General features: G+C 46.7%; 1 protein-coding gene across 1 annotated transcript in view; it reads left to right on the forward strand.

Annotated features, from left to right (window-relative positions):
• Positions 1-1,059: 1,059 nt before the first annotated feature.
• RRAGD (Ras related GTP binding D) overlaps positions 1,060-16,608 on the forward strand; it is a 41,932-nt gene continuing 26,383 nt past the window's right edge. The window contains exon 1 of the mRNA XM_044245760.1: positions 1,060-1,421. Coding sequence (XP_044101695.1) covers positions 1,286-1,421 — 136 coding nt within the window. The 5' untranslated portion in view covers positions 1,060-1,285. The remainder of the gene's footprint in view (positions 1,422-16,608) is intronic.

Genomic DNA, 16,608 nt, shown 5'->3' on the forward strand with positions numbered 1-16,608 from the left:
ATGCTGGCCAGCTGGTTTATTTCTTATTGTGTTTGACATAAGGAAGTTCATTAACGTGGTTTTTGCAGATCAGAAAGGGTGCGTATAGTATGTCCGGCGGTAAAGAGCTTGTGGAGAAATGCAGGTTTTAGTTTCACCCACACATTGTTGCTTTTCCTATGTGAGAGTTGCTCCCCCCACCCCCAAGCCTTGAAACATTTTATTTTGAAATGGGGGATTACAGCCTCTGAAACAATGAGACAGGAGTAGGTGGTCATGAATAGCCTGTGAGTATGTTGTACACCTGCGACCTTTTTCAAAAGGCTGCAGAGCAGCCTAGGCAGCCATGAAGCATGTTAGGTTTTTTAAGAAACATTTTACATCTGGATAGGCCTGATTCTTTAATATTCTTGGTGAGAAGCACTTTGAACCATAAACGCACACTGAAAGGCAATTGCTATGGAGACTGAGCCTCTGCAGTAAATTTCTCTGAGTTTTCTTCTCGGGGAGCTTCAGTACCCATGCGGTGTCCTCGGCACAAGGCTCTGGGTGGGGGCCCGGGCGCAGCAGTGGTGGGGAGGGGGGAAAGGCAGCCCACTTGGGACTGGAACCCTCTCCAGGACTGAAAGCCAGAGAAGGCCTCCAAGGTAGCGTGTGTGTGTTGGAGGTGGGTGGGGGATACGTTCTCAGGTTGTGCAGGCCCCCAGCTCGCCGGCCTGTGCGGGTACCACGTGCAGGAGGCGCGCGTGGGGGCCCCTGGCGCGCAGCCGCGGTGGGTGACTGCGCAGCGTCCCAGAGCCCGCGGTACCGGGCGTGTGCCACTGTGAGCTTCTGGTTAGGTGGAGGGCTCGGCGCAGCCTAGCGCCCCCCTTGCTCCCCCTCCCGCAGTGTGTGTGCGCGGCCTCGGGCCAGCGCCCCGCCGAGCGGTGCTGGAGCCCGGGAAAGCGCGCGCGCGCGCCCGTGAGTGTGTGTGTGTGTGTGTGTGTGTGTGTGTGTGACAGTGTGTGTCAGGTGACTTGGGTCACGCAGTCTCTCTCTCCCTCCTCGGGGAGGAACTGCCGCGCTCCGGCTGACTCCTCCGCCGGCAGGCGGGCGGGGCGGGGAAGGGGGCTCCGGGAGCGGTGGGAACCGCGAGACCCAGACCTGGACGCTGACCGCCGCGGGGGGCGCGCGGCCCTGCCTCCGCGGGCTCCCGCGAACCTCCAGACAAAACCCCAATTCAGAAATAGGCTGCGAGCGGCAGGGAAGGAGGTTTGGCCCCCACCAGGGACCCCCGCCGCTCCCGGGACGGCCGGCCGTGGGAGCGATGAGCCAGGTGCTGGGGAAGCCGCAGCCGGAGGACGAGGACGACGACGAGGAGGATGAACTGGTGGGGCTAGCGGACTACGGGGACGGGCCCGACTCCTCGGACGCCGACCCGGACAGCGGGGCGGAGGAGGGAGGTGAGCGCGGGGTCCCCCGCCCGGCCCCACGCCCCGCGCGTCCTCAGGCTGCACCCCATCCCTTCCCTGTGTGTCTTCCTGCCCCCCGCCCGACCAGGCGCGCGGGCCACCGACTTGGAGGGGATCCAGGAGAGCGGAGTTGAGAGGTGGGGGTGGGGAGGGGCGTCCGAGGAGCGACCACGGGCTGCAAAATGGGGGATCCCGGGAGCAGGCGGCGGAGGGGGGACCCGGATCCGTGGAGAGAGCAGAGAGGAAGCTTAAGGGCAGGAGGAACGTACGCTCTCTGGCCCTTTCCAGGGCTGGTACCTTCCCCACCCCTCACCCGGAGCTCTCCAAGGGTCTGGGGGGTTAGGAATGGGAGGGGACCGCCCGACGCGCCGTGGGACCTCTCCCTGAATGCTGCTGTTGAAGCCTGGTCAGATGTCGTGGCTAAAAAAGGCAGCCGGCGGCAGCGTGATTGGCAGGGTCTTCGGCAGCTGCGGGTGTCAGTCTTACCCCGTGTTGCCGCGGGAGGGGTCTTTGGGCTGCTCAGGTCTGCGGCGTCGGGGGCCCCCGTACAGCCGCGGGGGGGATGCGCGCCAGTGACGGGGGAGTCACCGAGTGGCCGCGGGTTTCCCGGAGTCCAGACAAATACAGTTGTTAGGACACCTTATCTCTCTCAGTGTCACCGCCTGGGCATGGCGGTGCCTGCCCTGGAGTGAGCGCGGGGCGGGGGAATACATTGCCACTCAGAAGCAAACTCTGTTTCCTGTTTAAGAAGAGGGGTTTAGCAATTGCTCAGCCTGTGGGGAGGTCCTGCCTTTAATTCTTAAGGCCTAAGGAAGTTGAGAGTCTTTTAGGATTCCGGAAAGATTCATCCCTTTTTGTCTGTCTCCAAAGCAAGGGGAAAAAAGTCCTCTATTGTAAGGTCACTTGAAAACGTCAATAGAATAAGGCTGTTAAACAGAACATCTAGATGAAGCTGTAGGCTTCCTAGAGAAGGCACTAACTTCTAAAAATTTCACTTAGAAGAAATTGCGGGGGAGGGGATAAAACTACCTTTGTGACTGTTGATTTGGAAGAACTTTCATTGAAAATTCAGTTGAACTTTAAATTCCCATTCAAAGACTTTCTCCAGAGGAAATTGCCATTATGTTGTGTGGGGTAGGTGGTACTTTCAGTTAATCAGAAAGGGAAGAAAGGGGTGTGTGTGTTTTAAAGGGAAGAAAGTTAACTAAACCTCGAGCCTGATAGATGAGAAAGAAGCTTTCTAAGTCACATTTTTTCATAGCATCCTTTCTCCGAAGAGGACTTAGGCTGATTCCCCATTTGCTTAAATTGGCGTGTGCACCTGTGTGCTACTTTCTTCTGCACTTCGCATAATTGGTCCCACAGTTGAGCACGTGGCCACGGTTTTGTAGATAAAGGCTTTCAACCCTTTTGTTGGAGTCTCTAGGGCTACCTTTGGTAATTAAATTGTTCAGTCGCTTTGTTATTATTCAAATTGCTTTCGTTAGTTCCTTCTAGATTCTTAGAAGACTCTAGAGATTCAGAATGGGGATGTATTTGGAAGATATTTGAAATGGTAGACACACAATAGGGCGCATGTATGATACTCTTTTAAAAAAAGAAAAGTGACTATATCTGGGAAGAAAAGCCCTGTAATTGGGATGGTTCTGAGGGCCTGAGACATTCCTTGGAGTGCAAAGGACCTGCTTACTTATTCTGCAGTTCTTTAAGGGGGGACACTTTCAGAATTTGATTTGAGGACTTGAAATTGAAATGGAAGTAAAGCTTTGCCTGAGGGGTGGGATTTCCTGAACAAAGGGCTTCCCCAGAGCCCAGTCTTGAATGCTCCCCACTGCTCCTAACCTAAAGGCAAACTCCTCTGTAAGGGATGCTTTTCATTACTTCAGTAATAAAATCATCCATCGTGAGTTCTTGGGATCAACCTGGAATCTGGCTGTAAAAGCGTTGAGTATATTTATGTGGTAAGAGGAGCGACAGATGATTATTTGTTCCTGCAGACTTTACTGAAGCTCTCCGCCTTCTGTATATAGGTGGTCTGTTCTCAAGACTTCCTCTGTTACCTCAAGTTCCTGTTCTTTCCACGTATCCTTGGCTTTGATTTTGGGGTTTAGGCCTGAATGCAGAATCTCTTACCAGAGCATTCACTTTCTAGAGTGGCAGATAGTTTCCTCAGTCAGCAGCTCTAGCAACAACTGTCCCTGACAATGTCCTGACAACTGATAGGATCCTGGGGAGTTGGGTTGAGGGTGGAGGCCAGGACTTGTGACTTTAAATCCTGGGACCTCAGGTGTCACCAGAGGGTCATCTCAGTTTCTGATAGGCCCTGGGCACACGTTGCATTGGAATCCTGTGTTTATTTTGGTAAAATTTACATTTACCTACTCTCAAATGAAAGAAAAGGAATGTGGAGGGAAAGGGACTCTTACTCTGAGGAAAGGTGGATACGCTACATTTTGAACTGTGAACAAAGCATTTCTTTTTTTAAAAAAGAAAGTTATCATTTTTTTATTTTTAAAGATTTTATTGATTTATTTGAGAGAAAACACAAAGTGGGGGGAGGGTCAGTGGGAGGAGGAGCCTCCCCACTGAGCAGGAAATCTAGGATCTTGACCTGAGCTGAAGGCAGACACAAACTGAGCCACCCAGGTGCCCTGAACAAAGCATTTCTTTGATGAACACTCTTCCCCCTCTACCTTCCTCATGGACTTGATTTAATGCCTTTGCTTAGTGGAGACCTGGGGCTTTTTCCGTTGTTCAGAGATCTACCCCAGCAGGTGGGATGCAGGACTGACTAGTATCACCTGGTAAGTTGCAAAGGGGTTTATCAGGAACTGTGCAAAAGAAGGTAGATTCAAAATGGATAGTGTGAATTTCATTTCCCTTAGTCTTAGAAGGAACTTCAGATCTTATTTTTAAACTGAAGACCTTGTAAATTTTACCACGGTGTGCAAAATTTGAAAACTTACTGCAGCTAAGGTGAAACTTAAATTGCACTTCTCTGGCTTGCACTCCAGCTGTTCATGAATAAAAGCTGGAGTGCTGGGCGCCTGGGTGGCTCAGTGGGTTAAGCCGCTGCCTTCGGCTCAGGTCATGATCTCAGGGTCCTGGGATCGAGTCCCGCATCGGGCTCTCTGCTCGGCAGGGAGCCTGCTTCCTCCTCTCTCTCTCTGCCTGCCTCTGCGTACTTGTGATCTCTCTCTGTCAAATAAATAAATAAAATCTTAAAAAAAAAAAAAAAAGCTGGAGTGCTCTTTGGCAGGTTGGTTCTGTTAAGGACATATTTGTCCTCAACCCCCCTTGGAAGGTAGTTAATCAGAGACAAGGTGAGGTCTCCCCCTCAATCTCCTCACTCCAGTTAAAACTCCAGAGAGTGGAGGCAATAAATAAGCCATTAGAAACAATTGCAGCAAATACAATGATTGTTTTTAGACACATGGGATTTAAATCTTTAGTAAATGACTGTGCTTTAAAAATTGCAGAAACAAGGGGCGCTTGGGTGACTCAGTGGGTTAAAGCCTCTGCCTTCAGCCCAGGTCATGATCTCAGGGTCCTGGGATCCAGTCCCACATCGGACTCTCTGCCTCCCCCCCTCCCTCTCTGCCTGCCTCTCTGCCTACTTGTGATCTCTGTCTGTCAAATAAATAAATAAAGTCTTTTTAAAAATTGCAGTAACAAGAAAGCAATTAAAAGGGGCGCCTGGGTGGCTCAGTTGGTTGAGCGACTGCCTTCGGCTCAGGTCATGATCCCAGACTTCCAGGATCAAGTCCTGCATTGGGCTGTCATGATCCCGGACTTCCAGGATCGAGTCCTGCATTGGGCTCCCAGCTCCTTGGAGAGTCTGCTTCTCCCTTCGACCTTCTCCTCTCTCATGTTCTCTCTCACTCATTCTCTCTCAAATAAATAAATAAAATCTTAAAAAAAAGAAAAAAGAAAGCAATTAAAAGATCATATGCGGGGTGGGGGTGGGGGCCCTGGGTGGCTCAGTGGGTTAAGCTTCTGCCTTTGGCTCACGTGGTGATCTCAGGGTCCTGGGATCAAGTCCCATATTGGGTTCCCGGCTCAGCAGGGAGCCTGTCTCCCCGCCTCTCTGCCTGCCTGCCTCTGCCTACTTGTGATCTCTCTCTCTCTCTTTGTCAAATAAATAAAGATCATATAGGGCCCCTGGGTGGCTCAGTCGGTTAAGTGTTTGCCTTTGGCGCAGGTCATGTTCTCTGGGTCCTGGGATAGAGTCCTGTGGGCTCCCTGCTTGGTGGGGAGTCTGCTGCTCCCTCTGCCCCCACCCCACTTGTGCACACGCTCTGTCTCTCTCACTCAAATAAAATCTTTTAATTAAAAAAATAAAAGATATTTGATCAAAAAGTGAAATTGTTTTTTCCCAAAGTCCCTCTCAGTTTTTAGGGGAAACTTGGCTAAGACAGCTGCTCATCCACAGTCCAGCCAAGGTGTGGTCTTGTTTCCACTGCAGCCTGTGAACTCACTTAGGGTCTGAGGAAGTGACAGTGCAGGTGGTTACTGGAGAAACGAAAAATCAACGGTCAGCAGGTGATAGTTCCCTGATGGGTACGAAAGCAGTGAAACCACTGGTGTGCAGCTATTAATCATGAGTGTCAGCTTTTTTTCCTTCCTTAAAGTAATTTAAAAATTGTTAGTGAATTCATCCTCTCTTTGTTCCTTGGGAGTAAGTGGGGATAGGTAATTGTTCTTTAGATAGTGACACTGTGGCTCTGAAGTGCTAGGACTTTTCTGCAGCCACAATACGAGTTAGACCTGAGAAAGGTTTAGGAGAAGGTCAAGTTCATGGATATGTAAATCCATTTCCTTGTAATTCTGCCTTGTCCAAAAAGGGTTGGCTTGGCGACAGCCCTGACTATGCCTAATCTCTTGGGTTTCCCTGTGGCTCTGGAAATACAGAGATACAGAAGAGTTGAAATAGATTAAATATAGAACAGTAAAAAGACGATGTGACCAAAGTCACACCTTAGGCACAGTGTTTTTTTAAATACATATGGCACAGGTGTGTGTGAGTGAGGGGGGAGGGGCAGAGGGAGAAGGAGAGAGAGTCTTTTTTTTTTTTTTTTTAAAGATTTATTTATTTATTTATTTGACAGAGAGAGAGAGAGAGAGAGAGAGAGAGATCACAAGTAGGCAGAGAGGCAGGCAGAGAGGGAGGAGGAAGCAGGCTCCCCACCGAGCAGAGAGCCTGATACGGGGCTCGATCCCAGGACCCTGAAATCATAGACCTGAGTGGAAGGCAGAGGCTTTAACCCACTGAGCCACCCAGGCGCCCCAGGAGAGAGTGTCTTAAGCTGCCTCTGCATGGAGCCAGACACAGGGCTTGATCATGACTCTGAGATAACAGCCTAAGCTGAAACAAGGGATTGGATGCTCAACCAACTGTACCACCCAAGCTCCCTGAAAGCGTATTTTTATATTGGATGTTTTGTAAACATGTTTCAGTGATTCAGGGTATTACGGAATCTTGATTTTCTACTTCTATCAGACATCGCTCCCATTTTCGTATCAGAACAGACATAGGGTAGTCTGATGGGGAAAAAGGAAGCAGAAACTAAGTTCTAGAGTTCCGGATAAGGGGTGTAGTTCTCAGTTTAAAAGACCATCTTTTTCAGTCCCCAGCTGACTGCGTGTCTCTCTGATTACCCTCTGCTTCAATCCGTCCCCTGACCTCATAGCTCTTGTTGGTGACACAATTTCACTTCATACCGCATCAATCTTTCCTGCTCATTTTTCTCACTTTCTTTGCTTCCTTTATTCATCCTTCCTTTCTATTTTTTTTTTTAACCTTTTCTTTCTTCCTCTTCTGTGAAAGCTTTCAGTATGTCTTGTAATGGTGGCTTTCCCTGGTTTGCTGTGACACTCAAGACAAATGGGCTTTTCACTCCTGGCCTAAGTCATGCAGGATGCAGTCAACTTTTTCCTCTGGAGGACCTTTGGGGAAGACTCCAGCTCAGTTTCTCAGGGCATAGGATGGAGGACCACAGATAACCAACCTGGATCATTCTCAAAGCATAAAAAAAAAAAAAAAAAAAAAAAGAAGTTCACAGGAATGTTTTCCCCTTGCAGGAGCATTAGTAAGTTAGAACACATTAGAAAGCTTACTGAATATATATATATTAAGGAAATATTCATATATGGGATTTTTCTTTAGTGACCTACCACTGTGATGTGAAAGAATTTCATAGAGAAAGATTTGGTCTTCACATATAAATAAAAGCCACCTTCAAAAACTTTCATGCCTTTGAAAATATATGTTCGGTTTATATTTAATTCTTCTTACTAAGTAGTTGATCAGATGGGCAATGAATCTATGATTTTTGCATATTCTCTTATTAATGACATTATTCATATATATAATTCTTTTTTAAAAAAATTTTATTTATTTATTTGATAGGGATATCACAAGTAGGCAGAGAAGCAGGCAGAGAGGGAGAGAAGCAGGCTCCCCACTGAGCAGAGAGCCTGATGCGGAGCTGGATCCCAAGACCCTGAGATCATGATCTGAGCTGAAGGCAGAGGCTTAACCCACTGAGCCACCCAGGCGCCCCCATATATTTAATTCTTACTAGGATGGAATTTGTCCCTGAGCTCCAGGGTCTTTTTTTCCCTTTTTTTTTTAAAATAAATAGACTCTACACCTAATGTGGGACTTGAACTCATGACCCTGGAGATCAAGAGTGGCATATCCACAGAGCCAGCCAGGCACCCCTGAGATCCTGAGTCTTGAATGTATAAGTAGTTACATTGATCAGAAATGTAAAGGTTCACAGATAATGTTGCAAAGAGAAACAAACAGAGGCCTCTTCCTAAAAGCATAAGTAAATAGAAGCTTAAGCCTTGGATGACCCCACAGAATACTAATAGCAAAGAAATTCTAGCTTTCCCTTAAGGCCATGTGAGCTTCTCACAGCAGCTACATTCCACAGAAGGCCCTCTCATCACCTAGGCTTGGGCTAGGGTAAAAAAAGAAAGAGTGGGTGCACATGTCTACACAGACTGATAGGTAAGGCCTCATGGGCCAGGGAGCATATATGGGGTCACATAGCTGGTACGTGGCAGACTGGGACTTGAACCCCAGTTTGTTACTATCCCAGTACTATTTAAACCATTCCACTTGCCATCACTTTGCCACAGTGTTTTCCTGATTTTTCATTAAATCTGTTTGATTTTCCCATTGTGGACCCACTCAAAGGTGTCAGCTCTTGACAAACATTCCTTAATTAGAATAGTTCTCAGTTGTTTAGTATTTCAGAATTTATGAATTGTGTGTCCTGTGATGTCTCCTTCTCTCTTGAGAGACCACGTGAGCTTAAGAAGGTGAGGCTAACCCTGTTAGAACTGTGTCAGGCCTTGAGTTCCATTTTCCTGATCTCTGGTTCCTCCTTTGCTGTGAACATTCCCAACCCACAGACCCTCCAGGTGTGGCCCCCAGGCGGCCACATACTCAAGGCACTGATGGCGTCTTTCCCTTCCTTGTGTATTTATAAGGCCTGTTGGTTTTTGACAGAGATCTGCCAGTTACTGATGAAGTAATTAGCTTGTAGGTCCAGTTCCATGGCCCCTGTTCATAATGCTGTTCCTTGGATGGTTGAGTCTCCTGGGATTTCCAGCAGTCTGGTTACAAAGCCAGGGTATTTGGAAAATTGGGGAGCTCACAAATACAGTGCAAGATAGGTAAGGTATGTTCAGTGCCCCTCACCGCAGTAGATAAACTACCTAGGCAGAAAGCTCATACTCTTTGATACTCAAGTGCTGATCTGGGCCAGTGTCAGATAGGAAGTTTCTTTTTAAAGCTTCAGTTAATTTAGCTTCCAGTTCTGCTTAGTCACTTTCATGCAGTTATCCCAACCAACAAACATCTATTGAGTATTTATTGCGGTAAGCATTGAGGCCTCAGTTTTTATTTTTACATCTGGAAAAGATACAGGTTAGCGCCTTGAGGATGAGAGGTGACCCTCTGTGCTATGCAGTGGTTAGTGAGTGAGAACTGCTGGGTGGTAATAGGTTGGAGCTGGCTGGTTTGAGCCAGTTCTTGGTGGCCAAGGCTAAAACCTCTCACAAATTCCCTCACCCCCAGGCAACGAGATTAGGGGAAAAACCAGCCGTTGAGGTACGGATGGCTTCAGCAACCTTCATTCCCAGTTCTAGACCGCCGGTGACCTCTTGTTACTGTTCTCCCCAGGCGCCGGATCCTTTTCTGACCTGAGCTGCAGGCAGACAGGCACCCTAGAACTCCAACTTTAAATACCCGTTCAGCCTCTTTCCCTTTACCCTCTTTGTGAATGGGCCCTTGTTAGCTTGCTCTGCCAACTTGGGAACTTGGGACTTCTTTCTCCCTTGTCATATGTGTCCAGGGGATCACTAAATACTATTGAGTCAGTTTGAACTTCTTAACAGATCTGTTCCTTCTGACCATTTCCACTGTCTGTGCCTTAGTTCTTTCATTTCTCATTTGTGTTCTAGAAGAACCTAAGTGCTGTGAGGAGAGGAAAAACTTTCCCTCTATTCTCTTAAGTTCTGAATTGAGAGCCTGCAAATTAAACTGACAAAAGGTGGATTAACAAGAGAAAAACAGATTTAATTATGTACTAATGCATGAGAGTTCACAGAAAGTGCAATTTAGGTGTTGAGAGGGGTGTCTGGCTGGCTCAGTTGGAAGAGCATGTGACTCTTGATCTCCTGCTGGGAGTAGAACTTACTCAAATAAATAAAAAAAAAAGGTGCTTAGATTTCTGGCTTTGTTACTATCTTAATAGAGGATAAGGAGGGGACGGAGGTCAGTTCTGGGAGAATGAGTGACTTCTTGGAAGGGAGTTGGGGAAAGGGAATTTATGGAAAAATAAATGACTTTTTGGAAAGATAAATGGGCCCACAGGAGAACAGCTGGGAGATAGAGTTTGGGGACCACGTCTGTTTGGGTGTGGTGTTAACTTCTGTCTCAATCTCAGTCTTCACCCAAGAGAAGATCAGAGTTACTTCTAAGAAGATTTATGGCAGTTGAGTTCTTTTGGGAGGCTCTGCTTTAGGGAAATAAGGGACTTCAGTATCTTTGGCTCAGTATAATTTTTATGGCACAGTGACTTATTCTAGACCCCTTCACTATCTCCACACTGACCCCCCTCCTCTGGGGGGTCTGTTTCTGTAGTGAACCTCTTGAAGTGTAAATCTGAACATGTTAGTCTCCCCTTAAAATCCTTAGTGATTCCCTCATGGCTTTCAAAGCAAAATCCAGACTTCCCAGCATCTCATTCATGAAGTAGCAGAGTCTAGTAGTGGTTGACAAAATATTTTTGACCATAGTCCACAATAAAAAATGTGTTTATATTGTGAACCAGCACCACATATGTGTAAGTAAACTTGGAAGAATATCGCTAGCAGTATATACTCCTATTATACATGATGTACTCTGGGATTTCCCCAATCTCGTCTGTTTTCTTTGTTGCGGTTTTTGTTTGCTGGGAGCTAACAGACTTCTCTATCAACAAAGCTATTCAAAGATATTTATTGGACTCATGCCACATGCCTTATAATTTGCCTGGGTATATGTGGTACAGACAATAAACAAGTAAACAGACAAGAAGACAAATGTATAAAGTAAAAAGATAGCTTTGTATAGTGATAAGTATTTTTTTCTTTAAGATTTATTTATATGAGGGGTGCCTGGGTGGCTCAGTGGGTTAAGCCTCTGCCTTCGGCTCAGGTCATGATCTCAGGGTCCTGGGATCGAGCCCCACATCTGGATCTCTGCTCATGGGGGAGCCTGCTTCCCCCTTTCTCTCTGTCTGCCTTTCTGCATACTTGTGATCTCTCTCTCTCTGTCAAATAAATAAGTAAAATCTTAAAAAAATATATTTATTTATATGAGGGAGAGAATCTTAAGCACATTGCCCAGTCACTGAGGAGCCCAGATGTTGTGCTCAGTCTCATGACCCTGAGACCATGACCTGAGCCAAAATCAAGAGTTGGCTTAACCAACTGAGCCACCATTAAGACACAAGGTTGGGGCGCCTGGGTGGCTCAGTCTTTAAGCACCTGCCTTTTGCTCAGGTCATGATCCCAGGGTTCTGGGATCCCTCATTGGGCTCCCTGGTGGGCGGGAAGCCTGCTTCTCCCTCTCCCATTTCCCCTGCTCATGTTCCCTCTCTGTCAAATAAATAAATCCTAAAAGAGGAAAAAAAAAAAAGAAAAAAAGACAGGGTTGTCATTAAGAGATGGGGTCTGATTCAGCTGAGAGGAGGTAAAATTGCTGCTGGGGTGAGTGGGAAGAAAGCTAAGGGAGGCCTTTCAGGTGGAGGGAGTTGGATGTCCAGGGTGAGGAACCGGAAGGCCAGAGTGGTTATAGGATAGGGAACTAGTAGGGAGGATGAACAGGGCACAGGATGAGAAGGTGGCCCATGTTAGGGCCTTTGCAGAAAGAAGGTGTTTGGATTTTATTCTAAATGCTGTGGGAAGGAAGTCACTAGACAATGTGCAGCCTTTTCTTGTCTTTAAACTACATTCCTTAAACTCCTGGAAAGCCAGAATCTCTTTCTGGCACAACCTTTCCTTCATTCATCTCTTACCACCTCCTTTTCTATAAGACAGCTTTTTCTCCAGGGAGTCCTCTCTGTGAGCCCGTGAACACCTCTGTAACAGTGTACTGTAATTGTCAGGGTTTTTTTGGTCTGTTTTCTCCTCTAATCGCTAAGGAATGAATCTTTCTTTGTGTCTGCAGCCTGTGTCTCAGCCCCCTCTAACACTTGGCAGAGGATCAGGCCACCTTTATGAAACCGAACAAACGGCCCTCTGGTCAGTTTCACCTCTCCCAGCAACTTCCTCCACTCCCGCTGACACTTTGAAAGGGCCTTCCCTGGGATTCCATCTCCAGGCCCAAATCCTGTGGTTCCTTTGTGATCTAAAACTGTTAGCCCTTAGCTTGTAGTGCTCATCCTTCATTCTCTTCCTTTCACTTTTCTCAGGATACTCTCTTTTTTTTTTTTTTTTAAGATTTTTATTTATTTGATAGATCACAAGTAAGCAGAGAGGCCGAGAGAGGAAAGCAGGCTCCTTGCTGAGCAGAGAGCCTGATGCGGGACTCGATCCCATGACTCTGAGATCATGACCTGAACCGAAGGCAGAGGCTTAACCCACTGAGCCACACAGGCACCCCCCCCACCTTTTTTTTTTTTAAGATTTTATTTATTTATTTGACAGATCACAAGGAAGCAGGCTCCCCACTGAGCAGAGAGCCCGATGTGGGACTTGATCCCAGGACCCTGGGATCATGACCTGAGTCGAAGGCAGAGGCTTTAACCCACTGAGCCACCCAGGTGCCCTCTCAGGATATTCTTGAGCAAGCGGTGATGCACAGGGAAAGTTTAGTGGGGAGAGCCAGGTGGCCAGGAGGCTAGCTGGGTGCTGCATTTCCTGATGTGTGTTCCCTGCTATCACTCCCAGAGTGGGTGAGAGCCTCTGGGAAACCCCACAGGGTTTCAGAAGCAGAGATACTTAAGGGGAGGTGGGAGATGATAAGAGGAGAGATTTTTTTTTTTAAAGATTTTTAAATTTATTTATTTGACAGACAGAGATCACAAGTAGGCAGAGAGGCAGGCAGCAGCAGAGAGCCCGATGTAGGACTTGATCCCAGGACCCTGGGATCATGACCCGAGCCGAAGGCAGAGACTATAACCCACTGAGCCACCCAGGCGCCCCGAGATTTTTTTTTTAAATACACATGATCTGTATCAGACCCTAGAGGCCTATCATGCTTGAAAGCAATGGCAAATCAATTTTTCCTTTATTTTATTTATTTTGTAAAGTAATCTCCACACCCACCGTGGGGCTCGAACACATGATCCCAAGATCAAGACTCACATGGTCCACTGACTGAGCTAGTCAGGGGCCCCAAAGGAGGGATTTTTGTGAGCAGTCCTCTGTGATACAAGAAACTGGTCCATAGCAGTGGTCAACAAAGTTTTTTTGACTGTGGGTCACGTACCAAATACACTTATGTTGTGAACCAGGATCACATATGCCTAAGTAAATCTAAAAGAGTTTGGCTAGCAGTGTGGACTCTTACTACACATGGCGTTCTCTGGTATTTCCTAGTCTCTTGTGTTTTCTGTGTTGCAGTTTTTGTTGAATGCCATCTTAATTGTTGGCTAAGACTCTACATGAGGACTTCACCACATATTAGCCCTGTGACCTTGGGCATGTTCCTTCCCCCAGATTGCTCAGGTGCAAAACAGACTTGTACCTCCTCATTGCCGGGGGTATGGGAGGTGTGCGGGGAGGAGGAGGGGGTCCAAGTTTGCAGAAATATCTAGCAAGGTACCTGGCATGTGTCCAAACCAGCTAAATGTAAAATGCGTCTTCCTGGGTCTGAGGGGTCTCAACGGAGTTGATGGTACCCTCGCCGATCTGGCCCCTCATTGCCCAGCACTTTACTGTTGGTGGCCGATGCTTGAACTTGGCAGGGAGAAGGTAAACACTTCCAACTGTGTGTGTACCTTGTAGTGGCACGTGCTTCTCACTTTCCAGCCAGTCTGTGTATGTAAACGAGTACATACACTACCTCTTCTCTACCCGGTGACCTTCTATCACCTCCCACTCTCCCAAGAAGAGGAGGGGGCACGAGCATGTATGGCCAGACCACGCCGACACTTCTGCAGATCCCAATGAAGGGAAGTTAAAATCCACACTGATCTCCAGTAGTAAGAAGTAAAAACATGTATAAACACTTAAATATTTTTGTGCTTATATGTCATTTAAAGTAGACTTTTGCTTCCTTTGATTGGATGGAGTGTTGCACAGCAGAAACAGAAGGCATAGACTTTGGGACGGGCCAGCCCTCACTTTGAATGTTGACCTTCCTGAGCCTGTAATTTCTTTACCTGTGAAATGGAGATAATACTATGTATTCCTGAAAGAGTTGAATGGGGCGAAGTGTGGTGAGTGCCCAGTACAGGACTTGGCATATGGAAGGTACCTTTTATGTGGTTGATGAGTTTGAGTGCCTGTTTTCCTGTTCTGTGAAAGGCATGGTGCCTTTGCCTAAGCTTGGAGCTCTGCTCTTCTCAGAGAGCCTCCTTCCACCACCCCCAGCAACCCCATCCAAATCCTGCTCTGCTTTGTCTGCACTCATAATCCTTGTAATGCACTGAGTTCCTTCCCATTCATAGGCATTTCTCTTACACTTGGCATTGATCTAACACTAGTTGTTTGTGAGGCAGTAATAGAACAACTGTAGCTTTTGATGTTTCCATTTTGTCCTTGAGAATACATTTACAAATCTTTTTTGTCAGGTACTCTTTTTTATTTTTATTTACTTTAGATTTTTTGTTTAAAGATTTTATTTTTATTTGTTTTTGTTTATTTATTTATTTATTTGACAGAGAGAGAGATCACAAGTAGGCTGAAAGGCAGACAGAGAGAGAGGAAGGCAGAGAGAGAGGAAGGGAAACAGGCTCCCTGCTGAGCAGAGAGCCCGATGCGGGGCTCGATCCCAGCACCCCGGGATCATGATCTGAGCCGAAGGCAGAGGCTTAACCCACTGAGCCACCCAGGCGCCCCTAAAGATTTTATTTATTTATTTGACAGAGAGAAAGAGGGAGAGAGCACAAGCAGGGGGAGTGACAGGCAGAGGGAGAGAGAGAAGCTGACTCCCCGTTGAGCAGGGAGCCCAATGTGGGCCTCGATCCCAGAACCCTGGGATTATGACCTGAACAGAATGCAGATGTTGAACCAACTGAGCCACCAGGTGCCCTGAGAATACATTTCATTTTTGTTTTTATTTTTATTTTTACTTTATTTATTTTTTAAAAGATTTTATTTATTTATTTGACAGATCACAAGTAGGCAGAGAGGCAGGCAGAGAGAGAGGGGAAGCAGGCTCTCTGCTGAGCAGAGAGCCCTATCTGGGGCTCGATCCCAGGACCAGAGCCAAAGGCAGAGGCTTTAACCCACTGAGCCACCCAGGTGCCCCGTAAATACATTTTTTAAAAAAGTGCTGTATTGAGGGGGCTTCTGGATGGCTCAGTCAGTTAAGCCACCAACTCTTGGTTTTGGTTCAGGGTCCTGGTATCTAGCCCTGTGTCAGGCTCCACACTCAGTGGGGTCTGCTTGAGGATTTCTATCCCTTTCCCTCTGCCCCTCCCCCCTCTTGCGTGCTCTCTGTCTACCTAACTAAATAAATCTTTTTTTTTTTAAAGCTGTACTGAGGTATAGTTAATGTAAAATTAAGTACATTTATTTGACATATGCATGCATAGTTTTGACATATGTATACGCCTGTGAAACCATCACAGTAGCCAAGAACATACACATTACCCTTAAAAGTTTTTTTATACACCATCAAGGTTGCTCCCTCTGATGCCTTCTCACTACCTCTTGCCATTTCCCAGGCAACCACTGATCTGCTACTTGTCACTATAGATGAGTCTACAGTTTTTAGAACTTTATGTAAATTGAATCACAGAGTATATGTCTTTTTCAGCTGGCTTTTTTCACTCAGCATAATCATTTTGATATTCACCCATGTTATATGTGTCAATAGTTTATTTTTATTGATGAGATGCACCGTAATTTATTTATCCATTCACCTGCTGATGGACATTTGGGTAACTTTCTTTCTTTTTTAAGATTTTATTTATTTATTTGACAGAGAGACAGCAAGAGAGGGAATACAAGCAGGGGAACTCGGGGAGAAAGAAGCCGGCCTCCTGGGGAGCAAGGAGCCCAACGCAGGGCTCAATCCCAGGACCCTGAGATCATGACCTGAGCCAAAGGCAGATGCTTAACGACCTAGCCACCCAGGCGCCCTGGACATTTGGGTTGTTAACAGTCTTAACTATTACAAATAAAATTGCTATGAGCCTTTGTATGGACATAAACTTTCATTTCTTTTAGGTAAATATATGGCTGCAGAATACAATACATGTTTAACTTTTCTTTTTTTTTAAGATTGTACTTATTTATTTGTCAGAGAGAGAGAGAGAGAGAGAGAGAGCACAGGCAGGCAGAGTGGCAGGCAGAGGCAGAGGGAGAAGCAGGCTCCCCGCCAATCAAGGAGCCCGATCTTGGACTTGATTGTAGGACGCAGGGATCATGATCTGAGCTGAAGGCAGCTACTTAACCGACTGAGCCACCCCGGCATCCCTACATGTTTAACTTCCTAAGAAACCGT

The sequence above is a fragment of the Neovison vison genome, chromosome 1 (assembly GCF_020171115.1).
Source record: "Neovison vison isolate M4711 chromosome 1, ASM_NN_V1, whole genome shotgun sequence".
NCBI lineage: Eukaryota > Metazoa > Chordata > Mammalia > Carnivora > Mustelidae > Neogale > Neogale vison.